A 19,476-nucleotide genomic window follows, 5' to 3' on the forward strand; every position below is an offset into this window, starting at 1 on the left:
TTAACAGTTACAATGCAATGATACAAAATACAAATACCAAACTGGAAAGAATATTTGCAATATTTATCTGAGATGAAGCACTAATATTCTTAAGAGGCAGATAGATTTTTAAAAGAACAAACTACACAAATAAAAAATAGGTGAAATAAGCAAATGGTCATTTTATGCCAAAACAAATTTAAATAGCCAGCAAACATATAAAAAGATGCTTAACTTCATAATTGTAGACAGGCAAAACTTAAAAACGCAAGTGTCTACATATTAGAATGACAAAGGCCAAATGTTATGATATGTGCAATTTTTACAAGACTATGAAGAAAGTCAATCATATCTTATTTGTGGGAGTATAAATTTTTGGACACAACTTGGCAATAGCTATTACAATTTAGCACTCATACCCTTTATCCAAGAACTTTTTGTTACATAATATTTATTGCAGCATTGTTTATAACAGCAAAATACTGAAACAACCTAAGGGTCTATCAACCCTGTACTGGTAAAATAAATTTATAATGAATAATAGAACACTTTATAACTATAAAAAGGGATGAGACAAGTATAGGAATATGTGAATGAAGAAAGTTCTTTAAAATATATTAGTAAGTAGAAAAAATAAAGGTATAAAACTGTGTGTAAAATACCTTATTTGTATAAAATTTTAAAATTATAACTTTATAAACCTGTTTATATTAACAAGAAAAATAATTAGCAGTATATATAAGAAGCCATCAAAATGGATAACTTTAGAGTAAAAGATGGGGCCACTTTATTTGTATGCTTTTTGTATTGCTTTTTCATGTATGTGCATTATATACATACATTATTTTTTATATCAATATATTATTTGGGCAAAGAGATTCTCCCCTCCCCTTTTTTGCTTTCTTCATCAGTTTCTGTTTATTTAGTGAATAAATAATCATGTGAAAAATTAAGAACAAATTAAAAGAAACAAATAATGCATATACAATCTATGGAATATACTCAGAAAGTGTATTTCCAGGGAATTCGTCCTTCAGAAACACCTTCATAAGTGTTTGCAGTAGCAGAAAGCTAGACACAGTCTCAACAACAATAGGGATCCTGTTGAAAAAAAATGCTGGTCTATCCACACTGTGTATTGCTGGGCTCCTGTTAAAAAGGTAAAATAGCAGGAGCTGATACGAAAGATGTCCAAGATACATTGTTAAAAGCAAAACAGAAACAGTTTACAGTTTATATATATGATATGATCCTACTCACTTAACTAAAAATGTGAAGACATATTACATATATCAAGAAAGAAATAAAATAAGGCATGTGTGTGCATATACATATAGTAGACTTCTAAAAAGTATACCCAAGAAACTGCTAACATTGGTTACCTCTGGAACTGCAGATGTTAAGGGGAATTTTTTACTTTTCCTTAGATACCTTTCTGAAACATTAGAATTCATGTACCATGATCCTATATTATGTTTTAATAAGAAGTTAGCCCTAATTGTTTGACAAGAGATTATTTGGCCCAGGAAGTTTATGCATTCAGCTTCCTGTAGGCAGGAGCCTACATCTAATTACTTTTCCTGTCCTTTCGGCTGTCTGAGTCATAGTCTGACTCATCCATGCCTAGACAATCTCTGAAATGACTGTCATCCACTAACAAGTAAATCTGGAAATTCTATGGTTCAAAGGAGCTTTACACTCAAAGAGCCTCTCAGTCCTTTCCCTCCAAGGTAGGAGAATATTGAGGCTGAGGACTTGAAAAGATAGTCACTCAGCTGGTGTGTGGCAGTCAGGCCAAACCCAGATCAATGGACTTCTCTAGGTTACCATGTAATCAATGCATTCAGTAAGGATTTCACCAGAATAGAAAGCCAGGGAAGAGGCATGGAAAATTATAAAAGTGGTTAAGGAGGCTTCCACAAAGTTATTATGAGAGGGCTGGGATGGGGAATTAAAGATTACAGATACCCCATGGGGCACCTGGGTGGCTCATTCCATTAAGCATCTGACTCTCAGTTTTGGCTCAGGTCATGATCTCACAGTTTGTGAGTTTGAGCCCCGCATCAGGCTCCGCATAGGCAGTGCAGAGCTTGCTTGGGATTCTCTCTCTTTCCCTTTCTCTCTGCCCCTCCCCCACTTGCATGCTCTGTCTGTCTCTTTCAAAAATCAATAAATAAACCTAATAAAAAAAAAAGATTGCAAATATTCCAGACCCCATGGGGAAGCAGTGGCAACTCCCTATCCACCACCCAGTGTCATTGTCAAAGAGGATTGATGAGAGGCCAAATAAGATGTTGTGTTTTACATGCAGATAAGCTGGTCAGGTTTTTTTTTTTTAATTTCTTTTTTCTATTTTTTATGGTTGGTAACCAACTTCTCTGTAAATAAAAGGAAGCAGAATTCTGGCATCAACTGCATAAGAATAGCTCTGTGTATGTTACAAAACTGGACTTTCTGTGTGTTCAGTTCAAGCAGAAAAGCTTCTTGGGGACTTGCCTTGTTCACCTTTGTTCTCCACCCATGATCCCTTTCCTGGGGCAGACACAGAGCCCTGTCGTTGGAAAGCACTCAGTAATTATATTATGTTGACTTCGACTGAATTGATTTGAGAAAGATTTTAGCTTTTACTTCTCATTAAATTTGACTTCAGAATGATTTTTCCCTCTCGGCAGAGTTTTGTGCTTGTTTTTCAGATGTTCTGTTTTTCTTCTGGCGTCGGCCCCAAAATGGGAGTTAGCAACAGCAACATAAACTCCAGGCATTCTTTATTTCATTTTGTCAGAATTCATTCTGGAATTGTACATGAGAAATGGGGCAGTCAGGTTTATTTTGGAACAAGGCTCAGGGCTGTCTAACCAAGCTCAGAATGACAGGACCAGGCATATGACCAAAAAGAGGGATTTGGCAGGCAGCCAGCCCCATTTCATACTCTACCCAGAACTTCATCTGAATATATTAATCTGTCAGCACATACTCATCTATGTACGTTACATGTGTCTCTCTTTATTACCCTGTTTTTCCTCTAATTTTGAAAGCTCATATCCACCCCAGAAATCTAGGAAACTCACAGAGGCATATTAAATGCACATACTAAAATTCTTGTAGACATGCATAGACAGTTTCAGCCGAGTCAGACCGTTCTATAAACGCCAAGATGAAATTTCACATCTTTGCTAAATGAAAGTTGATAAGAGCCTGAAACTTGCTAAGTAACACTCAACTGCCTTGGTAGGACATTAGGGGTTTTGAGGTAGGTGACATAATCTTAGACAGCTTCTCAGTTTGGAGAAACATTTTTCAACTATCAGAATGATAGGCCTTATGAAATACCCAGATTCTCTGGCTTCCTTTTCCAGGTGAATGGCATTGACCTCCGTGGAGCATCCCATGAGCAGGCCGCAGCTGCACTGAAGGGGGCTGGACAGACGGTGACGATTATAGCACAATACCAACCTGAAGGTCAGTGAGAAACCAAGCTTATAATGTTCTGATACGTTTCTGTGAGAATGTATACCCACATCTGGTAATCTGTATTAACCAGTCTATACCAACAAGGTTTTTTAAAACTCACCTATCCTGAAAAATGGGTGTTACATGTCCAGAGAATATGAGGCTTTATTACCCTTAATCTTCCAAGGAAAACATCAGTTAGAAAGTCCTCTTTGAAATATGAATGAAAAAAAAAAACCTATCCTCAACTTTATTTATATTCTTATCTGTAGGCACTTTTGGTCAGCAATGGATAGTATAAAAACCATTAAGATGGACTAAGAATCAAACTGACATGAGACAGATTAACAGGAGAAAATAACATTTAATAGCATATGTAAGGGGAATCCACACAGGCATGGAAATTCCAAAGACAGGCAAAATGACATATATATGTCATCCTGAACTATGAAATGGGTGGGGTCTGGGACCTTAGAGGACAGGATTGTATTTCACAGGGCGATGAGAAGAACTGATATTTGGTAATTAGATATTTGTCCTGGCTATACATATACAGATGGATCACTCAGATAAAATTTATCTCTGCTAATAACCATAGTTCTGGGAAAGACCCCCAGGTGAGATCCTTCTATGTAGTTATAGGAGGGACAAAAGTTTCTCTTAAGCCTGTAGGGTCTCCATTGCCTTCAGCTCAAAATCCACATACCAAAGTGGCACATTCAGTGGGGGCAAGGGGGTGGGAGTGGTTGTCCTGAATCCCTTCAGAAGCAAGGAGGACAGAGAGAACAGACCGTGATCAGCATTCTCTCTCTGTGGCATTAACTTTTATTAACACCAACACGGCTTTTGGTTGTCCTTGATGTAGATTTTTGTGTGTGTGTACTCTCAGCTATAGTATAGCTTGTTTGCAATATGCTACTGTAAACCCTGAAACATGGTGAGATGTCATAAATTGGCTTAGCCAACTGAGACCTGATGAGATATCCTAAATTACATTAGCCATACCCTGCTTTTTGGTTTGTTTCAACATCTGTTTCTGTGATCAGAGTGAGGCTCAATGAGACAACCGGGATGTTACCTATTGTGTGGTTGATATTTTAGCAAATTTGTATGTAGATTGCTCCTTTGTTAATGAAATGCAGTTAAGCACACCACAGTGGGCTAGACTTTTTACAAGAAAAAAAGAGGAATGTGCTTTCTGTCTTTAGGAAATGTAGTTAATTACCCTTGGCCCACATAGCTCTCAGAGAAGACTATTAAACAGCTAAACATGGAAGTACAAGATGCCATTAAGGAAGAGCCTTTATGCCTGTGGGTATAAAGAGCTTCTTTGACCTTTTAAAGTGATTCTCTCTTAATGTCAGTTGGTCTATTGTTCTTTGGAAGACTGAGGTTTGTATCTTGCTTGTGAAGTCTTAGATTTTATTTACCATGATGATGGCCAACCACATATTTCATGTGAGAATAAAGAAAACATTGTGCTATGTGTATTTTGGAATGTTTCATTTATGTTGTCTGTCTTTAGAATTAGAATTTGCAATTAAGTTATAAAAATATATATTAAATGTTTTCTCCAATTGCCCTGGCCCAGATATGGACAGAGAATGGGGGAAGAGGAGATTTGTGATTATCAAAGATGGATGATGACAACACCAAGGGAAAATGTTCTTCCTGTACAGCTTTGAAAGTCTTTCTACTTAAAAATTAGTAAATGTGTCTTCTAATAGGAATAAATGGCTCCAGAAGTATCAGTTGTAAAACAGAAAATAAAAACATCTGGTTTAGCATAATTTGATGAACAAATTCTACTTCATATAGAGTAAGAACTTTTACGTGGGACTTTTCCATTTTCTTTGTAGCTGTTTTCATTCAGTCTCAGACTTTATGCCCTTCACCACTACCTGACACATGGCAATAAATACCCAGGCTGCTTTCCCATTTCTGAAAAATTTCATCTCAAACACGAATTACAACAATTAGAAGCTTTTGATAGTGAAGACAGCCATTCAAGTGACCTTGAACAGAGTGATTTTTAACTTTAAAGGTTACAGTAAAAGATAAGAATGTCATCATTCTATCAACTTTAATCTTCATCTTAAGCTTCCTTACAGCTTTTGTTTCCTTTAAGCAGTGTACTTAATTTGGATACTGTGCTGTGCTTTGTGAAGATGTCTATTCAAAGCAAATCTTATAAATCATATAAACCAATTTTCAAAGTGCTTCTAAAGAAATGTGCAAATGAAAACAATCTTATTTCAAAATGCGGAAGTGCAGATAGGATTCACAGAATGACTTCCCTATTTTAACAGTCTAACTGTATTGTAATTTTTCACAGCTTTAAATCAGTTGGAAATGGGGTAATGTAACATCAAGCAATCATTTTCCCCTCTTTCTAAATTTAATGTGTAACTGAGCCTTAATTTAACTATTATATGAAATGGAAAACTGATTGGATTATTGTTTAGATCATTTAGGAACATTTAAATTCTATGACATTTTTAGGAAATAATGAACAATTTGCCTTTAAAATAACAAGTCAAAAGAGTATTCCATCAGAGTCCATTAGGAAATTCTCACCAGATCCCCTTCATCTGCACCAGGATTATGAGATGTCCATGCTAAGACAAATTTTATTTACATCTCTTTTGGTAGGTTCAAGAACCAGGCTTCCAGTAAATAAGTTTTTCAATTCAAAACATAAAAACGCTTTTGTCGGGAGTATACTAGATTCCTTGCTCAATGTTACCAGATATTCAGAAAATTTGGCCCTTCAGACTCATATCCCAAGTCTTTGTCTTTAAGAATTGTTTGTTTGTTATCTTACTGAGGAGAAAGAACTTAGATACATTTAACAGAAATCATTTTCTGATGACACAGAACCAAAATTGTATAATAATGACACCATCTCTAAGAATTATGGGATGTCAGAGAAGGGCTAAACCTGCAGAAGCCAAAACAGTACAAGAGTACTTCATGGAAATGAGGAAATAGGGAAATGGAGCCAGACTCTTAAAAGTGGGTGAGATTTCTATTCTGAAGAGCAGGAAGAAAAAAAAATATCTTGCTAAACTAAGTAAGATCATGAGCTCCATGTGTGCAGACGCACAACCTATATTTTGTTCACTGACAAATCAATTTTCTATGTTATACTTGTTATTAGTGTTTCTTAAAGAGTTGCTGAGCTGATAAATAAAATTTACCTTTCTTTAGTATTCAGTTTCTACTGAAGATGATTGAAGATTGGAGGAATGATTCAGTTTCACTACTTGCATTTTTTCATTTTGGCTTCAAAGCAGAAAATATGTGCCAAACCAGCATGTGTTGCGAAATATAAAACCATTTCCAAATCTGTTTTTCATAAGACTTAGCACATTTTTGAAATAATTATAAATAATTTATAATTATCATAATGTAACAATAAATGTCTTCCTTGGCAAGTTTTACTGTGCAGAGTAAGACCAAAGTTGGGGTAATTTAATCCCTGTTATCTAAATTACTCTATCCATCATCAAATCTTATCCAATGCCTAGTCCTAGGTAGTAGAATTAAAGCCAAATTTGAAGAGTCACATACAAACAATGTTTCTTTCTGGTGGTATGATTGTGATTCATTTATACCAGCCTTTTTTAAAATCCGTTTTCTATCACATGTTTACTTGGAAATTAACATGTATTATATTGATATTAGGAAGAAAATAATGAAGTTATTTCCTTTATTTCTTTTTTTAAGAGGATCATTTATCTGATACTGAAAGAATAATCCTACTTTAGCAATATGGGAAGTTAATTCTTGTATAAAACTTCAATTGTCTATATTCAGTTAGTGAAGTTACTCCCATCACTACTTCAAAAAAGGAAACATAATGTCTGCCCTCTCCCTGGCCCACATATATATACATGTATATCCCTTTCCCATCCCTTTATAGCCATCTTCCCCATTGCTTTCAGAATTATTATTCTAAAAAGATATTAGCCCAAGGTGCCTCTGCACCAACTCCATGCCCTTCACAGTATAGTCCCAGCCAACCTCCATGTTCCCTCCCCACTAACCCAACCATCACCCACCAGCATCATCTTTTATAGCCCTCCCACTGCTACACAGGACTGCTTTCTGCTCCCCACACTTGGTCCTGAACAGTTTCTGTGCCTTTGCTCGTGTGGGTTTCTCTCCCTGGAATTCCCTTTTCGCCCATTCTACCAATAGGATTCCTACTCATTTTGAGAGCCTGCACATGTCACTTCCACTATGAAGTCCTCTTTTATCTGCTAAGTCAGTGTTGATTGATTCAGTCTCTGAACTCTTTAGACCTGTATTCAGATAGTTTTTGTGATCCTTAACATAATTTGTGCATTTCCCAACTCAAGTACGCTTCTAGAGGGCGATAATTCATTTAGCACTCATTTTATGTCCTGTGAGAATTTGCTCAATATGAATTTGACTATGCTGTATTAAAGAGTTATCAAATGGATCTCCATTTGTTTTAGAGGTGCAATATAATATTTTCATTGTGTTGGCAAATAATAGTAAGTGCTTAAGAAATATTTGTTGAATGAATATTAAATGAATGGCGTGGGTTTTTTTTTTAATTTTTTTTTCAACGTTTATTTATTTTTGGGACAGAGAGAGACAGAGCATGAACGGGGGAGGGGCAGAGAGAGAGGGAGACACAGAATCGGAAACAGGCTCCAGGCTCTGAGCCATCAGCCCAGAGCCCGACGCGGGGCTCGAACTCCCAGACTGCGAGATCGTGACCTGGCTGAAGTTGGACGCTCAACCGACTGCACCACCCAGGCGCCCCAGGCGTGGGTTTTTTATATTAGTTACAGAAATGGTAAATGAATCCCCAGATTGGACATTTGGCATTGATGCAGTTTTTATGTGATGCCTTTTTGTTCTTTTCTTAAAAAAATTCACCCTATTGGATGATCTCCCTTTCTCCTGCATTGCAGAAAATCTACAGCTATTTTTCTATAATAGAACACAAGCAAAAATTATTAAAGCTCCAACATTTTTTAAAGTTCCAAAACTTGGGGTGCCTGGGTGGCTCAGTTAAGCATCCACCTTTGGTTCAGGTCATGATCTCGCGGTTAATGAGTTCGAGCCCCATGTTGGGCTCTGTGCTGACAGCTTGGAGCCTGGAGCCTACTTCAGGTTGTGTGTCTTCCTCTCTCTCTGTGCCTCCCCTGCTTGAGTTCTCTGTCTCTCTCTCTCAAAAATAAACTTTTTTAAAGACAATAAAATTCAAAAACTCAACTTTAACACCATTGATGAATTTTTAAAAGTCATTGATTATATCCTAATTATACATTGGTCAAAAAGGGTCTAACACAGCATTTCCCAAATCAGATAGGGGCAAATCTTTATAGCATTTGTTGCCTTCTCACTATATAATAATACCTAGATTTACTGTGGTATCACTGACTAGGGCTGAAATCATAAGCTAGCTACCAGATATTCACTAGAGAACCAAGTGAACAGTATAAATTGTTGGATAAAGCACAAAATGGAGACCAACATATTCCTATGAAAGCTACCAATATCCTTTTGCCTTTAATCTGACTATTCAGGGCATTGTTTTGGACACAGAAAGGGTTTCACAAAGACCTGCAAGTAGGAAAGAGGTGATCAGTCAGCAAGGTCCCCATCAGTGAGCGGGTATTCGAGTAGACAGTAGAGGGGCTGAGTTTCTCCATCATTTAAGTTTTTATCCAAGTTGCAGTTAGTTAACATACAATTTAGTTTCTGGTATACAATATTGTGATTCAACACTTCCATATAACACCTGGTTATCTACCTTTTATTCTCTCATAGAATACTTGAGTTCCTGAAAGAAAAACCCAAAGAACAGAGTTAACTGTTCTCTGGAGACTTACAAATAGGGCCTGGTTTAAGGAATTGTGACTGAGTGGCTATGTGGTTCATTTAAACTTTAATTTGGCTAGTAGATATTTTTACTGAACACTTACTATGCTCTAGTCATTGTTCTTGGGAAAAGATAAAGCAGTTAACCAATAAGTCCTTCTCAAATAAATATTCAATTTGTCAGATGGTGATAAGTAATGTAAATAAATAGGAAGAAACGTGAAAATGATAGTAACAGAGAAATGTATGGTGAATATAGAAGGCCAAGCTAATCAGTTTATATTTCAGCAGAGACCTCAAAGAAATCTGAGAGGAAGCCATACAGGAATCGGGGGAAGAAATGAATTATTCTAGAGTCTTGGTCTGCCAACTCTGGTCTGTGAAGCAGCAGCATTGATAAAAACTGAGAGCTTGGTAGAAATGCACAATCTCAAGCTCTAATTCAGGCCTACTAAATGAGAATCTACATTTTTTCAAGATCCATTGGTTATGTACATTAGTTTGAGAAGCACTGCACTAGAATACTTGAGGACCCTGCAAAAATTGTGATTTGTTACTGTGGGGTTGGACTCCCTCTACCTGGAGTACAAGGCAATGTCACATAAGGCTGCATCGCTAAGGTTGATTTCTGGCAGGTGTTACTCAATGATTGGTCATGCATCAGTGGTTGTACTAGGGACAGGTCAGGCTACAGGGAATCTAAGAAGTTCATGTGTCATTCACCTCTACCTTGCCTCTACCTCCCCTCTAAGTATAGATTATCAAGCAAATTCATAAGTCTTGCTAGAACTCCTCATCTCGTGATACAATGAACCTTTTCAGGCTTCATTCCCTTTCATTATGGCTTCTCTGCAAGAGAGTAAAGAAGCAGTGAGTTGGGATGAGGTAAGATTGAACTCCATCCTGATGGGCAACTTTGTGGATCAAAAGAAAGTTATTAAGGCATCACTATAAAGTTTCTTTAAGGAACTTATTATATTTTAAAGCAGAAGCTCATTTCAGGAAACTTTTTTTGTTCCTTTTAAATTATGAAACTAATTCAGAAAGAAAAGTACTCATTCTTTTCAGAATGAAGTGAAATTCTGATATTTTTCTGGGTTACTACTCTAAATGAAGTCACAAGCTTAAACCATAGTTGGACACCATCATCTATTTCTCTATAAGGTCAAAGATGTGGTGAAAACCTAAAATGAATATGTAATTTACTCTGAAAAACTATAGATACCTTCTGTACCTAAAGGTTCCCAGAAATGAAAGTATATACAACATCCAAGAAGCTTACTTAATTCAACCTATATTTCTTTCTTAAAATCAATGTCTACATAAGTTTATACATATGAATGAGCAGCTGTGGCATGTTGAGATATTTTCTCAGTGCAAATAACTGCATCTTAAATACCCAGGCAATATTCATAAAGTCCAGGTGGAGGTCTTGGTCAGAAATTGCATCAGTATCATCAGGGAACATTCAGGATGAGCTTTGGAATGGAAAGTAATGTGTAAGACTCTGGACTAGAAAGAGAAGACCAGTATTCTAGTCCCAACTCTACCCCTAACTGTGTGACCTCATGCTAGTTATTCATCTTTATGAGTTTTCATTTTCTCACTTAGAAAAGAAAAAGTTAGGATGAATAAAATATTTTCAAAAGAAAGAAACCTTCAGTTACTGAATTCTAAATGAAAGACATGACCCCCCAAGTAATATAGAAGTATAAATCCCATTATTTGAAGACCTTGTTGCTAATACTACACCTTTGTTCTTTGCATTTTTTTGCATTCTTTAAGAAAAAACACAAAATCTGGTTAACTTGATGTATTCTGTGCAGTTTACCTAGAATCACTGAGAAATGGAAATTAAGAGTTGAAAAAATCCTTAATGATCACCTTGTCCAGCTTCACAGATGGGGGAACTGAGGCTCAGTCAACATCCACATAGGAAATTAATTCAGTATCTTAAAACTTGTCATAGATGCTAAAGTTGAGGCTAGCTAAAGTTGAGGCTAGCTCAACAACTAGTAAATTCCTGAATTCTTTTAATTTACTATAGTAGCTCATCACGGCTGATGACTTAACTAGCCCAAGGAATCTAATCCAGTTAGATTATTATGAACAGAAGAGATTTGAAAAATTCTTATGGAACCTCAGGACTTTCTCATGCCCATAATTTCACTTTCATTGCTAGCTTATTACTCTTGTTAATTGTTCTTACTCATGTATCGCAATTGAATGATATATATAAGAGAGGTTTCAAAGTGTAAGCAATTACTATTAATTTAAAAAATAACCACAATCGGGGAGTATTGATACTTCAAGAAACAGCTCAAATATATTATGCTTTTGGGGCACCTGGGTGGCTCAGTCGGTTAAGTGTCCAACTTCTGCTTAGGTCATGATCTCATAGTTTGTGAGTTCGAACCCTGCATGGGGCTCTGTGCTGACAGCTCAGAGCCTGGAGCCTGCTTCAGATTCTGTGTCTCCCTCTCTCTCTACCCCGCCCCCGCTCACTCACACTCTGTCTCTCACTCTCTCTCAAAGACAAATAAGCATTAATTTTTTTTTAATATCTTATGCTTTTCCTCTTTCCTACCCTAACTTCTTCATGCAGCATCCTTCATCCATGTGTCCATCCATCCATCCATCATCAATCAGTTCATCCCTAGTGATATTCACATTAGATGATATTCACATTAGATGATATTCACATATCATCTCCAAATATGTTGCATTAAATCTGATTTAATTAATTTGATTCACATATTCTAATTTTTACCAAAATATTAGGAAGGAAGCTTACATACAACTTTATATCACTCTAGAATTTTTATTGCTTAGCTGTGTCTTTCTCCACAACTCTCTCTCATATGGGTACAGGCTCCACCAACACGTACTGCCTCCTCCTGCAACTAGAAATCTCCCAGGATGTCCCTTTACTTATGTATCTTTTTCCTATCCTTCTCCCAGTTGCTTTTTTAACTCCCCAACCTCCAACTAAAACATAACATCACAGAATATAACAGAAAAGGTGATTCATGCAAACAGAGTCTGCAGATTTATGGGAGGTTCTCTCTCAGTGATTAATGATGCTGCATATCTTTCTCCATGCTTATACCCTGGTTTGGACGTAGAGTAATGTAATGGGGACAAAGTGAGATATCACTTCCTGACTCAAAAAATTCTTTTGACCTAATTATTTATCCTGGGAATCCAGTGTTTCAAACTCTTATCAGAGGAGCTAAAAATATTTACAAAGCTGATATATGTCATTTCCCTTCCTGTTATACCATCTCTGCCCATAATTAAACATACTGATCTTTGGGTGTCTCATCTTGTGATTTTATAATATTTTGAAGGACCCTTGGCATCCAGTGACATAATGCACTCACTCACTAATACTGAAAGAGGCTAAATAAATCTTTGTGCTAGAGACATTTTGACAACCAAAAAGATCTCCTAGATCCATCCCTTGAATTAGCAGCACCCAGATCAAATACATGGAAATAAAGGGTCCTAATCATATTCTTGACTATACAAGTATTACCAGATGAACACAGATCCTCCACTGATAAGGAGTTTCAGGACATCAGAGAACTGTTAAAGAATGTTCCACAGAGACAAGCAGAAGAGGAATACTGGCTAAAACATCTAAAATACCTACTAACCTTACCCCATATTCTCAGTAAAGAATGTAGTTCACCTCCACATTTGTTTGGAAATCCCAGTATATAAGCCAACCCTCAAATTTACTAATGAGTAATGAGACATTTTTCTTGTTACTTCCCTGACTCCACAGCCAATGCTTTTTAACCACGCCCAAGCCACATCACTTTCTAAACAGTGATGCTCTGTTTTGTTAATTAAGATGGTTAGAGAGATTATTTTTAAGGCTCTTTCTGGCTGACATTCTATGAAATTAGAATATGTCATTAAGGAACAATTATTGCAAGCAGGTAATTTTGAGTGTTCTCATTTTATTCCTCACATTTTAAACACATGGAAATTCTGCTTTCACCCACTTGGTGGGAAGGGGAGAGAGATCTATATCTGTGGAAATTGCTCTCTCTGTGTTTAAAAGAATTTGAGCCCCCCCCCCCCAATAATGGCTTCAAATTCAATTCAAGTAGAAACACTGTTACTTGTTGGGGCTTTCAAGATTAACAATTTATTATATATTACCTCTTCATTTACAGACACATTATAGCCTAAATCTTAATCAGTTTCATAAAGTAAAGTAAATGTAACTACCAAGTTGGGAAACAGATTTATTGGGGGTAAAAAGAAATAATATGAGAAAAAATCATTTTTGATAAATTCAAAAGCTGAATTCTGAATTTAATTCTCAGAATCACAAGTAGTAGCAACTACAGAATGGGAAAGCCAAACCCAGGAAACATAAAGTATACATCTTTAATGTATACATACATTCCTAATAGATTCCTATTAGGAATATATAGAGAGATTCCTAATCCAAATAGGATTCCTGGTAGACTTATTGACTAAGCTATAAAAGAAAAGTATTCAAACTGTACTTTGGTTCAAGATAATCTTGTTTTATTCACTCTGTTTTCTCATATTCGTTTTTCCACAGCTAAGGGTAATTTATTTCCTTAATAAGAGTTGCTGACACGTTGGCGACATAAAGCAAAGGCAGAACAAAAATTCCTTCAGTCAGTCTTCATTCAGCTGATATTTATTAAATGCTTCCAGTGAGTGACACACTGACCTGGACATTGGAGATAGAATGATGAACAAATTATGCATGACCCTTTCCCTGATATACCTACAGTTAGCAGAATAAAATCACACCTGTGGTTCATACAAGCTCAGGTGAGTGCTCTAGAAAAAGAAAAGGACTTAGATCTAGACTCTCAGAGTCTACATATTCACATATATTCTTAGAGTATACCGAGCCAGACCAAACCAAAACAGACTAAAAACTCTGACCTAGATAGAGGCTTAAGAAGGCATCCCAAGGAAATAATATTTTCATGAATCTGAAGGGTAAGTAGGCATTAATTTGTCAAAGCAGAGCAGAAGAAGCAGTTGTAAGGAAGAGGAGGGAAACGTATGTGAGAAAGTGGGAGAAATACCATGCGTAAGGAAGTGAAAGAGGGAGGCGTAGGCAGACTATGGAGGACTGGTATTTGGTTCTTTCTCCTGAAAGCAACAGTGTTGAAAAGTATTAAGCCAGAGGCTGGCAGGATCAGATTTTTTCTTCTAAAAAAAAAAATAGCTCTGACTGCTGAAAAGAGAATAGGCCAGAAAGTGCCAAACATGCTGGGAAAGACCCAGTTAAAAAGTGCTCATCTGGGTAAAATGGTGGTGGTTGGCTTAGAAGTAGTGGCAGAATTGGTGGAGAGGAGCAGACACACTCAGGGGGAAAATGGGGGGAAAGTTGGTGATAAAGTCAACAGCCTTACATGTTGGCTTATTAAAATATATAAATTCACCCATTTCATTAAAATATGGCACAGCATTATTGAAAATTACAAGACAAATAAACCCGTCAGGGAAAAGCATGTTTTATTCAGCTTATACCTTAGTCCCTAATACAGGGCCTAGTTCATAGTAGGCGTTCAATATGAAATTTTTTCATATGAAAAATTTTCAAATTTTCATAAATGTAAAAAATAAAAGAATGATGCCAATGAATAAATATATCTATTCTATAGGAACTCTCTCTTCACGTTTTTTATTTTAGCTAAGGCAGAACAAAATATAGATGTCAGAAAAAGAAAGACAGGGAGTTGGTAGCAAGAGAGAGAATAATTAAGACTAGTATGGAGCAGTCACCATATGTCTGATGACATTCTAAAATCTCTGCATATGTTTACACATTTAAATTTCTCAAAAACTTATGATATAGGTTCCATTGCATCACCCATTTGCTCATTTACAGATGAGAAAACTGGGACTCAGAAAGCATGAGTAGTTTTCCCAAGATCAGACAACTAACCAGTAGAGTAAAGCAAGGAGTCATTCTCAGGCAGAAAGATTCCAGAACAGCCATTGTCCTAGACTACTTCTCAAAGGAGAAAGAAAAGGGAACCCGAGTCACATGGTGATAAAAGAATTGGAGAGAAAAAGGGAGGCAACGGAGGGGATATGCAGAATCTAATAAAGGGAAAATGCCATGTACCCAGAGAGAGAGAGGACAGAGGTACAGAAGGGACAAAAGAGTCAGATGGGGAAATAGTGATAAGCTAGGCAAGGTCAGCCGACAGGCAGATCAGAGAGACTCTAGTAATGAGATGTGATCAAGAAGGGAGACAGGCCCATATTGGGTTGTCACAGGCCATAGGCCTGGGAGCAGAGCAAGGCTAGTTGGGTGAATTCCCTTTTTTTTACAGTGTGTGGTGTTGTTCTTTTCAAAATATGGGGCAGTTGGGGGCCTGCATTTCAGCTCTGAGAATAGGTGTGGTCCCAAACGTGTACAAAGGCAGGTGGAAAGCTCACTATTTACTACATTTTGAGGCCTTAAGTGAGTGATAACCTCTCTGAGCCTGAAATTCTTCACCTATAACATAGAGATAATCATATTTACCTTCCAAAGTTTCTGGGAGAATTGGAGAAAATAGATGTAGAGCGTCTAAAATATATAAGGTCATCAATAAATGACAGCTAGTATCACAACCCCTCAGCAAGCTTATTTGAATAAACAGTGCTCTCCGCACCCCCCACCTCCCACATCCCACCCCTGACTCTAATCAGACATTTGCATTATACTTAGAACTACCTAAGAACAGACAAGATCAAAGAGCTTCACAGAGTTTGGTAAGCAGTAGTTGTTAAGAGTTCCTATTTTGAAATCAGATATAGTTCAAATTCCAGCTCTACCATTAACAGCTCTATAACCTTGAACAAATTATTTCACCTCTTGGAATAGCATTCTTTATCTGTAAAATAAAAATTCATACCTTTCTCTTGGCACAATTTTGCAGATTAAGTAAATCAGTGCATGTAAAATGCTAAGCAGAGTTCCTGACAAATAGCACATCATCAGTGAGTGGTATATCATTATTATGTAATTATCATAAAGACCAGAAAGTCTACAATATATGGTTATTATGTGGAGAAAGAGAGACAGAGAGACAGAGAGAGACGGAGGGAGAAGTGGACCCAGAGTGGGAAAGAAAGTTTCAAAAGCCCTTGGGAGTCTGTGAATACAGGTTTTTAAGAGATTTCATGTGGAAATTTATATGGAAATAACTTCCTATGTGGGCATGTCAAATAAATTGTCCTCAGCAGAGTCCTGGGGTCCAGTGACAAAATGGCAGGAACAGAGGGTGGCGGGTGCCAGAAGAAACAGGCTGGGCCCTGGTCTCAATCCCCCTCCACCCAGAGCAGACTTTATTTGTTTTTCATGTTTGGTGTTGGATACATGAAATCTGTCACCAAAAAAACAGTTTTAAGCTGTTTAAGCAGAAGGCAAAAAAAAGCTGTTAGAATGAAGGTATGTGAATGGTTAGGATCCAGAAGAGCTATAATCTCACTTAATTTTCCACTAGAATGTAGACTCCACCAGAGCATCAAGTGTTACCTGTTTTGCCTCATGCTTTGTCCCCAAGGCCTAGAATGGTGCCTGGCATATAGTAGGCATTCAGTAAACATTTGTGAATGAATGAACGAATAAGCTGAACAAATGTTCATGCCTTGCAATCGCTCTTGAGCTGCAGTGGCAGAGCAAATTCACTCCCACTGAGATGCCTGTTGGGAGTCACGTTAGATAACTAGAGCTCCCATACATTGATTTTCCATGCTGAAAACATAATTGATCTATGAGAGTAGATTATGTGGTCCCAACATTGATTTTGGCATTGCTGCTGACCGGGCTGCCCAAGACAAAAATGCTCTTTTCCTTTGGTTGTTTGGTATTTGAAAGCAAAAAATTAAGCACTCAAATAGGCATTACTCCAATGAATCTCATACTGGTTTTGAGCATTTTTGTAAGTCTTAGAAACATAAAATCAAATATAAAATATTAACCAGCACACATTTAAGACTTTTCTATTTACAAAGAGCTTTCGCATATGTTTCTCATGCAATCTACACAACTCCAAGAGGTGAATAGACCGGTAATATCATCACTCTAATTTCATAGGTAACAAATGTGAAGCTTGGTGAATTTAAGTAACTTGCCAAGGTCATGCTTGTCATAAGTGAGCTGAACTTGTACGCAGGTCCTCTGATTCTGTTTCTCATGCTTCATAGTGTTCTTGAGATGTTCTTTAGCATCATACTGTTTTATAATTCTTTCATCCAAATAAGGATACTTGAATCAATCTAGAATTATCAGGATTTCTGATAAACACATTTTGAGAAAACATATTCATGTTTGTGTGATGGGTGAATGTTTGATGGCGTGTCATTTTAACTTTGTTTTGGAATAGTAATATAATTACATGGATTCAAAAATCAAAATAGTATTAAAAGGTATACACTGAGAAGTCTTACTTCTACTCATTTCCTCTCAACCACTCAATCTCATTTCCTCTTGCCCTTCTAGGCAGCCATTTAATTAATGAGCAATTTTTTTAAATACAAACAAACTGAAACCATAAAGGAATATAGTTAAATCCTATTTGCAGGTTTTAAAGGAGAAAAAAAAAATTCCTAATAGGAGAATGCATAATAGCCTGGAGAGTTAAGGAACAAAACATTGTTCTTTTTGAGTTGGGCAACATTTATATCTGCTCCTCATGCCTTAATTAATTTATTTTTTTTTTAAAGTAAGCTCTATGTGGGGCTTGAACTCACTACTCTGAGAGTAAGCGTCTCCTGCTCTACAGACTGAACCAACCAGGCACCACTATTTCTCACGCCTTAAGATATTTTCCCAGTACAGAAATAGTTTTATAAATACTAGATTTTCTTTCAATGTGACTATCATAATACCCAGTGTGCTATGTAAATTGCCAAGGATCACAAGTTCCAAAAGAAACCTTCATGCAATTGTTCTTTATTAACTGGTATGTTTTTTTCCTAGAAAAATTTGGAGTACTTAATATACTTTAAAGAGGTCACTGGTGTCTGAAGGGATCTATAATCAAGGTTAAAGCCACCCTATTGCCTTGGAAATATGTGCAAGAATTACCTAGTTTCATATAATAGATATCTTCATATAAAGATATTTGTAATCTTTCTTGATTTTGTAATAGGGAATACATAAATTCCTCTTTAAGGTCACTCAGAAGATTCTTTTATAAGGTGATTGATTTCTTAGTTATGTAAATAATCATACCCTACTTTATCCAAATTTTAAATATTTTTGTTTTCTTTTACATATATGCATTTCTTAAAAACAGGTATCATTTATCATGGGAGATTTTTCTGGGAAGAAAGTGGAGGAATGTTAGAGTTCTAGTAACAACCCTCAATGTTATAACTTAGCAATAAGCAGCAGAAACACAAAGTGTATTTAAAAGAAACACAATTATCTATAAAACTGAAGGGAAATAGTTCTTCTGGGGAACTATTAGTGAGAAATAATGAAAGTGGAATGTCTACACAAACATCATCAAAACACAGGGGATTCAGTCCAAAGATATGAAGCTGTGAAGATTTTGGGGGGGAGTGGTGTCAGGGAGGTCATGGCAGGGAGAATGTGTGGAGAAAACTGCTAAGGAAAATCAAATATTTTCAACCCTCTTCCAGATTCAGGAGAAAACATTCCCAAATAGTCTTCTGATGAAGGAATATTTAATCTTCTTATTGGAAGCAAAGAAAGAGAATTTTCTTGTCGATCTTTTATTTGATCATTCTGTGATTATTGATGACATTGATACATTAGGTATGCATTATTGTAGTTCTTTTCTCTGAGATGTGAAATTTCTCTCACAATTTGTGTTTTCTCATTGCAATGCTATAGCTTTGTATTTCCTAATTATAAAGCAAAAAAGTAAAAATTTACAGTGAGCCTGAGACTAGAACAAACCACAAATAAGATACAAATAAAATATCTGAGGAAAATCACGTCTCCAGCTACACCTCTCCTTATACTTTATATTCTACTGACACCAAATTGCAAAGTCACCTAACAGGCCTTGATGTTTCATCCTCTGTGATTTAGTTTCTGTCTTCCCAGAATTCCCTTCTTCCTCTGTGTACTTGACTAACTCTTCTATCAAAGAACAAGCTAGAGATCATCTCCTCCAGGAAGCCTTCCTGGCTGCACCACTGCATCCCCAG

At 36.6% G+C, this 19,476-nt stretch overlaps 1 protein-coding gene across 27 annotated transcripts in view; it reads left to right on the forward strand.

Moving 5' to 3' along the window:
- Positions 1–19,476, forward strand: part of DLG2 (discs large MAGUK scaffold protein 2) — a 2,054,427-nt gene that overhangs the window by 1,748,510 nt on the left and 286,441 nt on the right. For all 27 annotated transcript variants that reach the window (XM_023239374.2, XM_045039809.1, XM_045039811.1 and 24 more), the window contains one exon: positions 3,336–3,438. In XM_023239374.2, the coding sequence (XP_023095142.1) occupies positions 3,336–3,438 (103 nt within the window). The remainder of the gene's footprint in view (positions 1–3,335; positions 3,439–19,476) is intronic.

Source organism: Felis catus, chromosome D1, assembly GCF_018350175.1.
Source record: "Felis catus isolate Fca126 chromosome D1, F.catus_Fca126_mat1.0, whole genome shotgun sequence".
Taxonomy (NCBI): Eukaryota; Metazoa; Chordata; class Mammalia; order Carnivora; family Felidae; genus Felis; species Felis catus.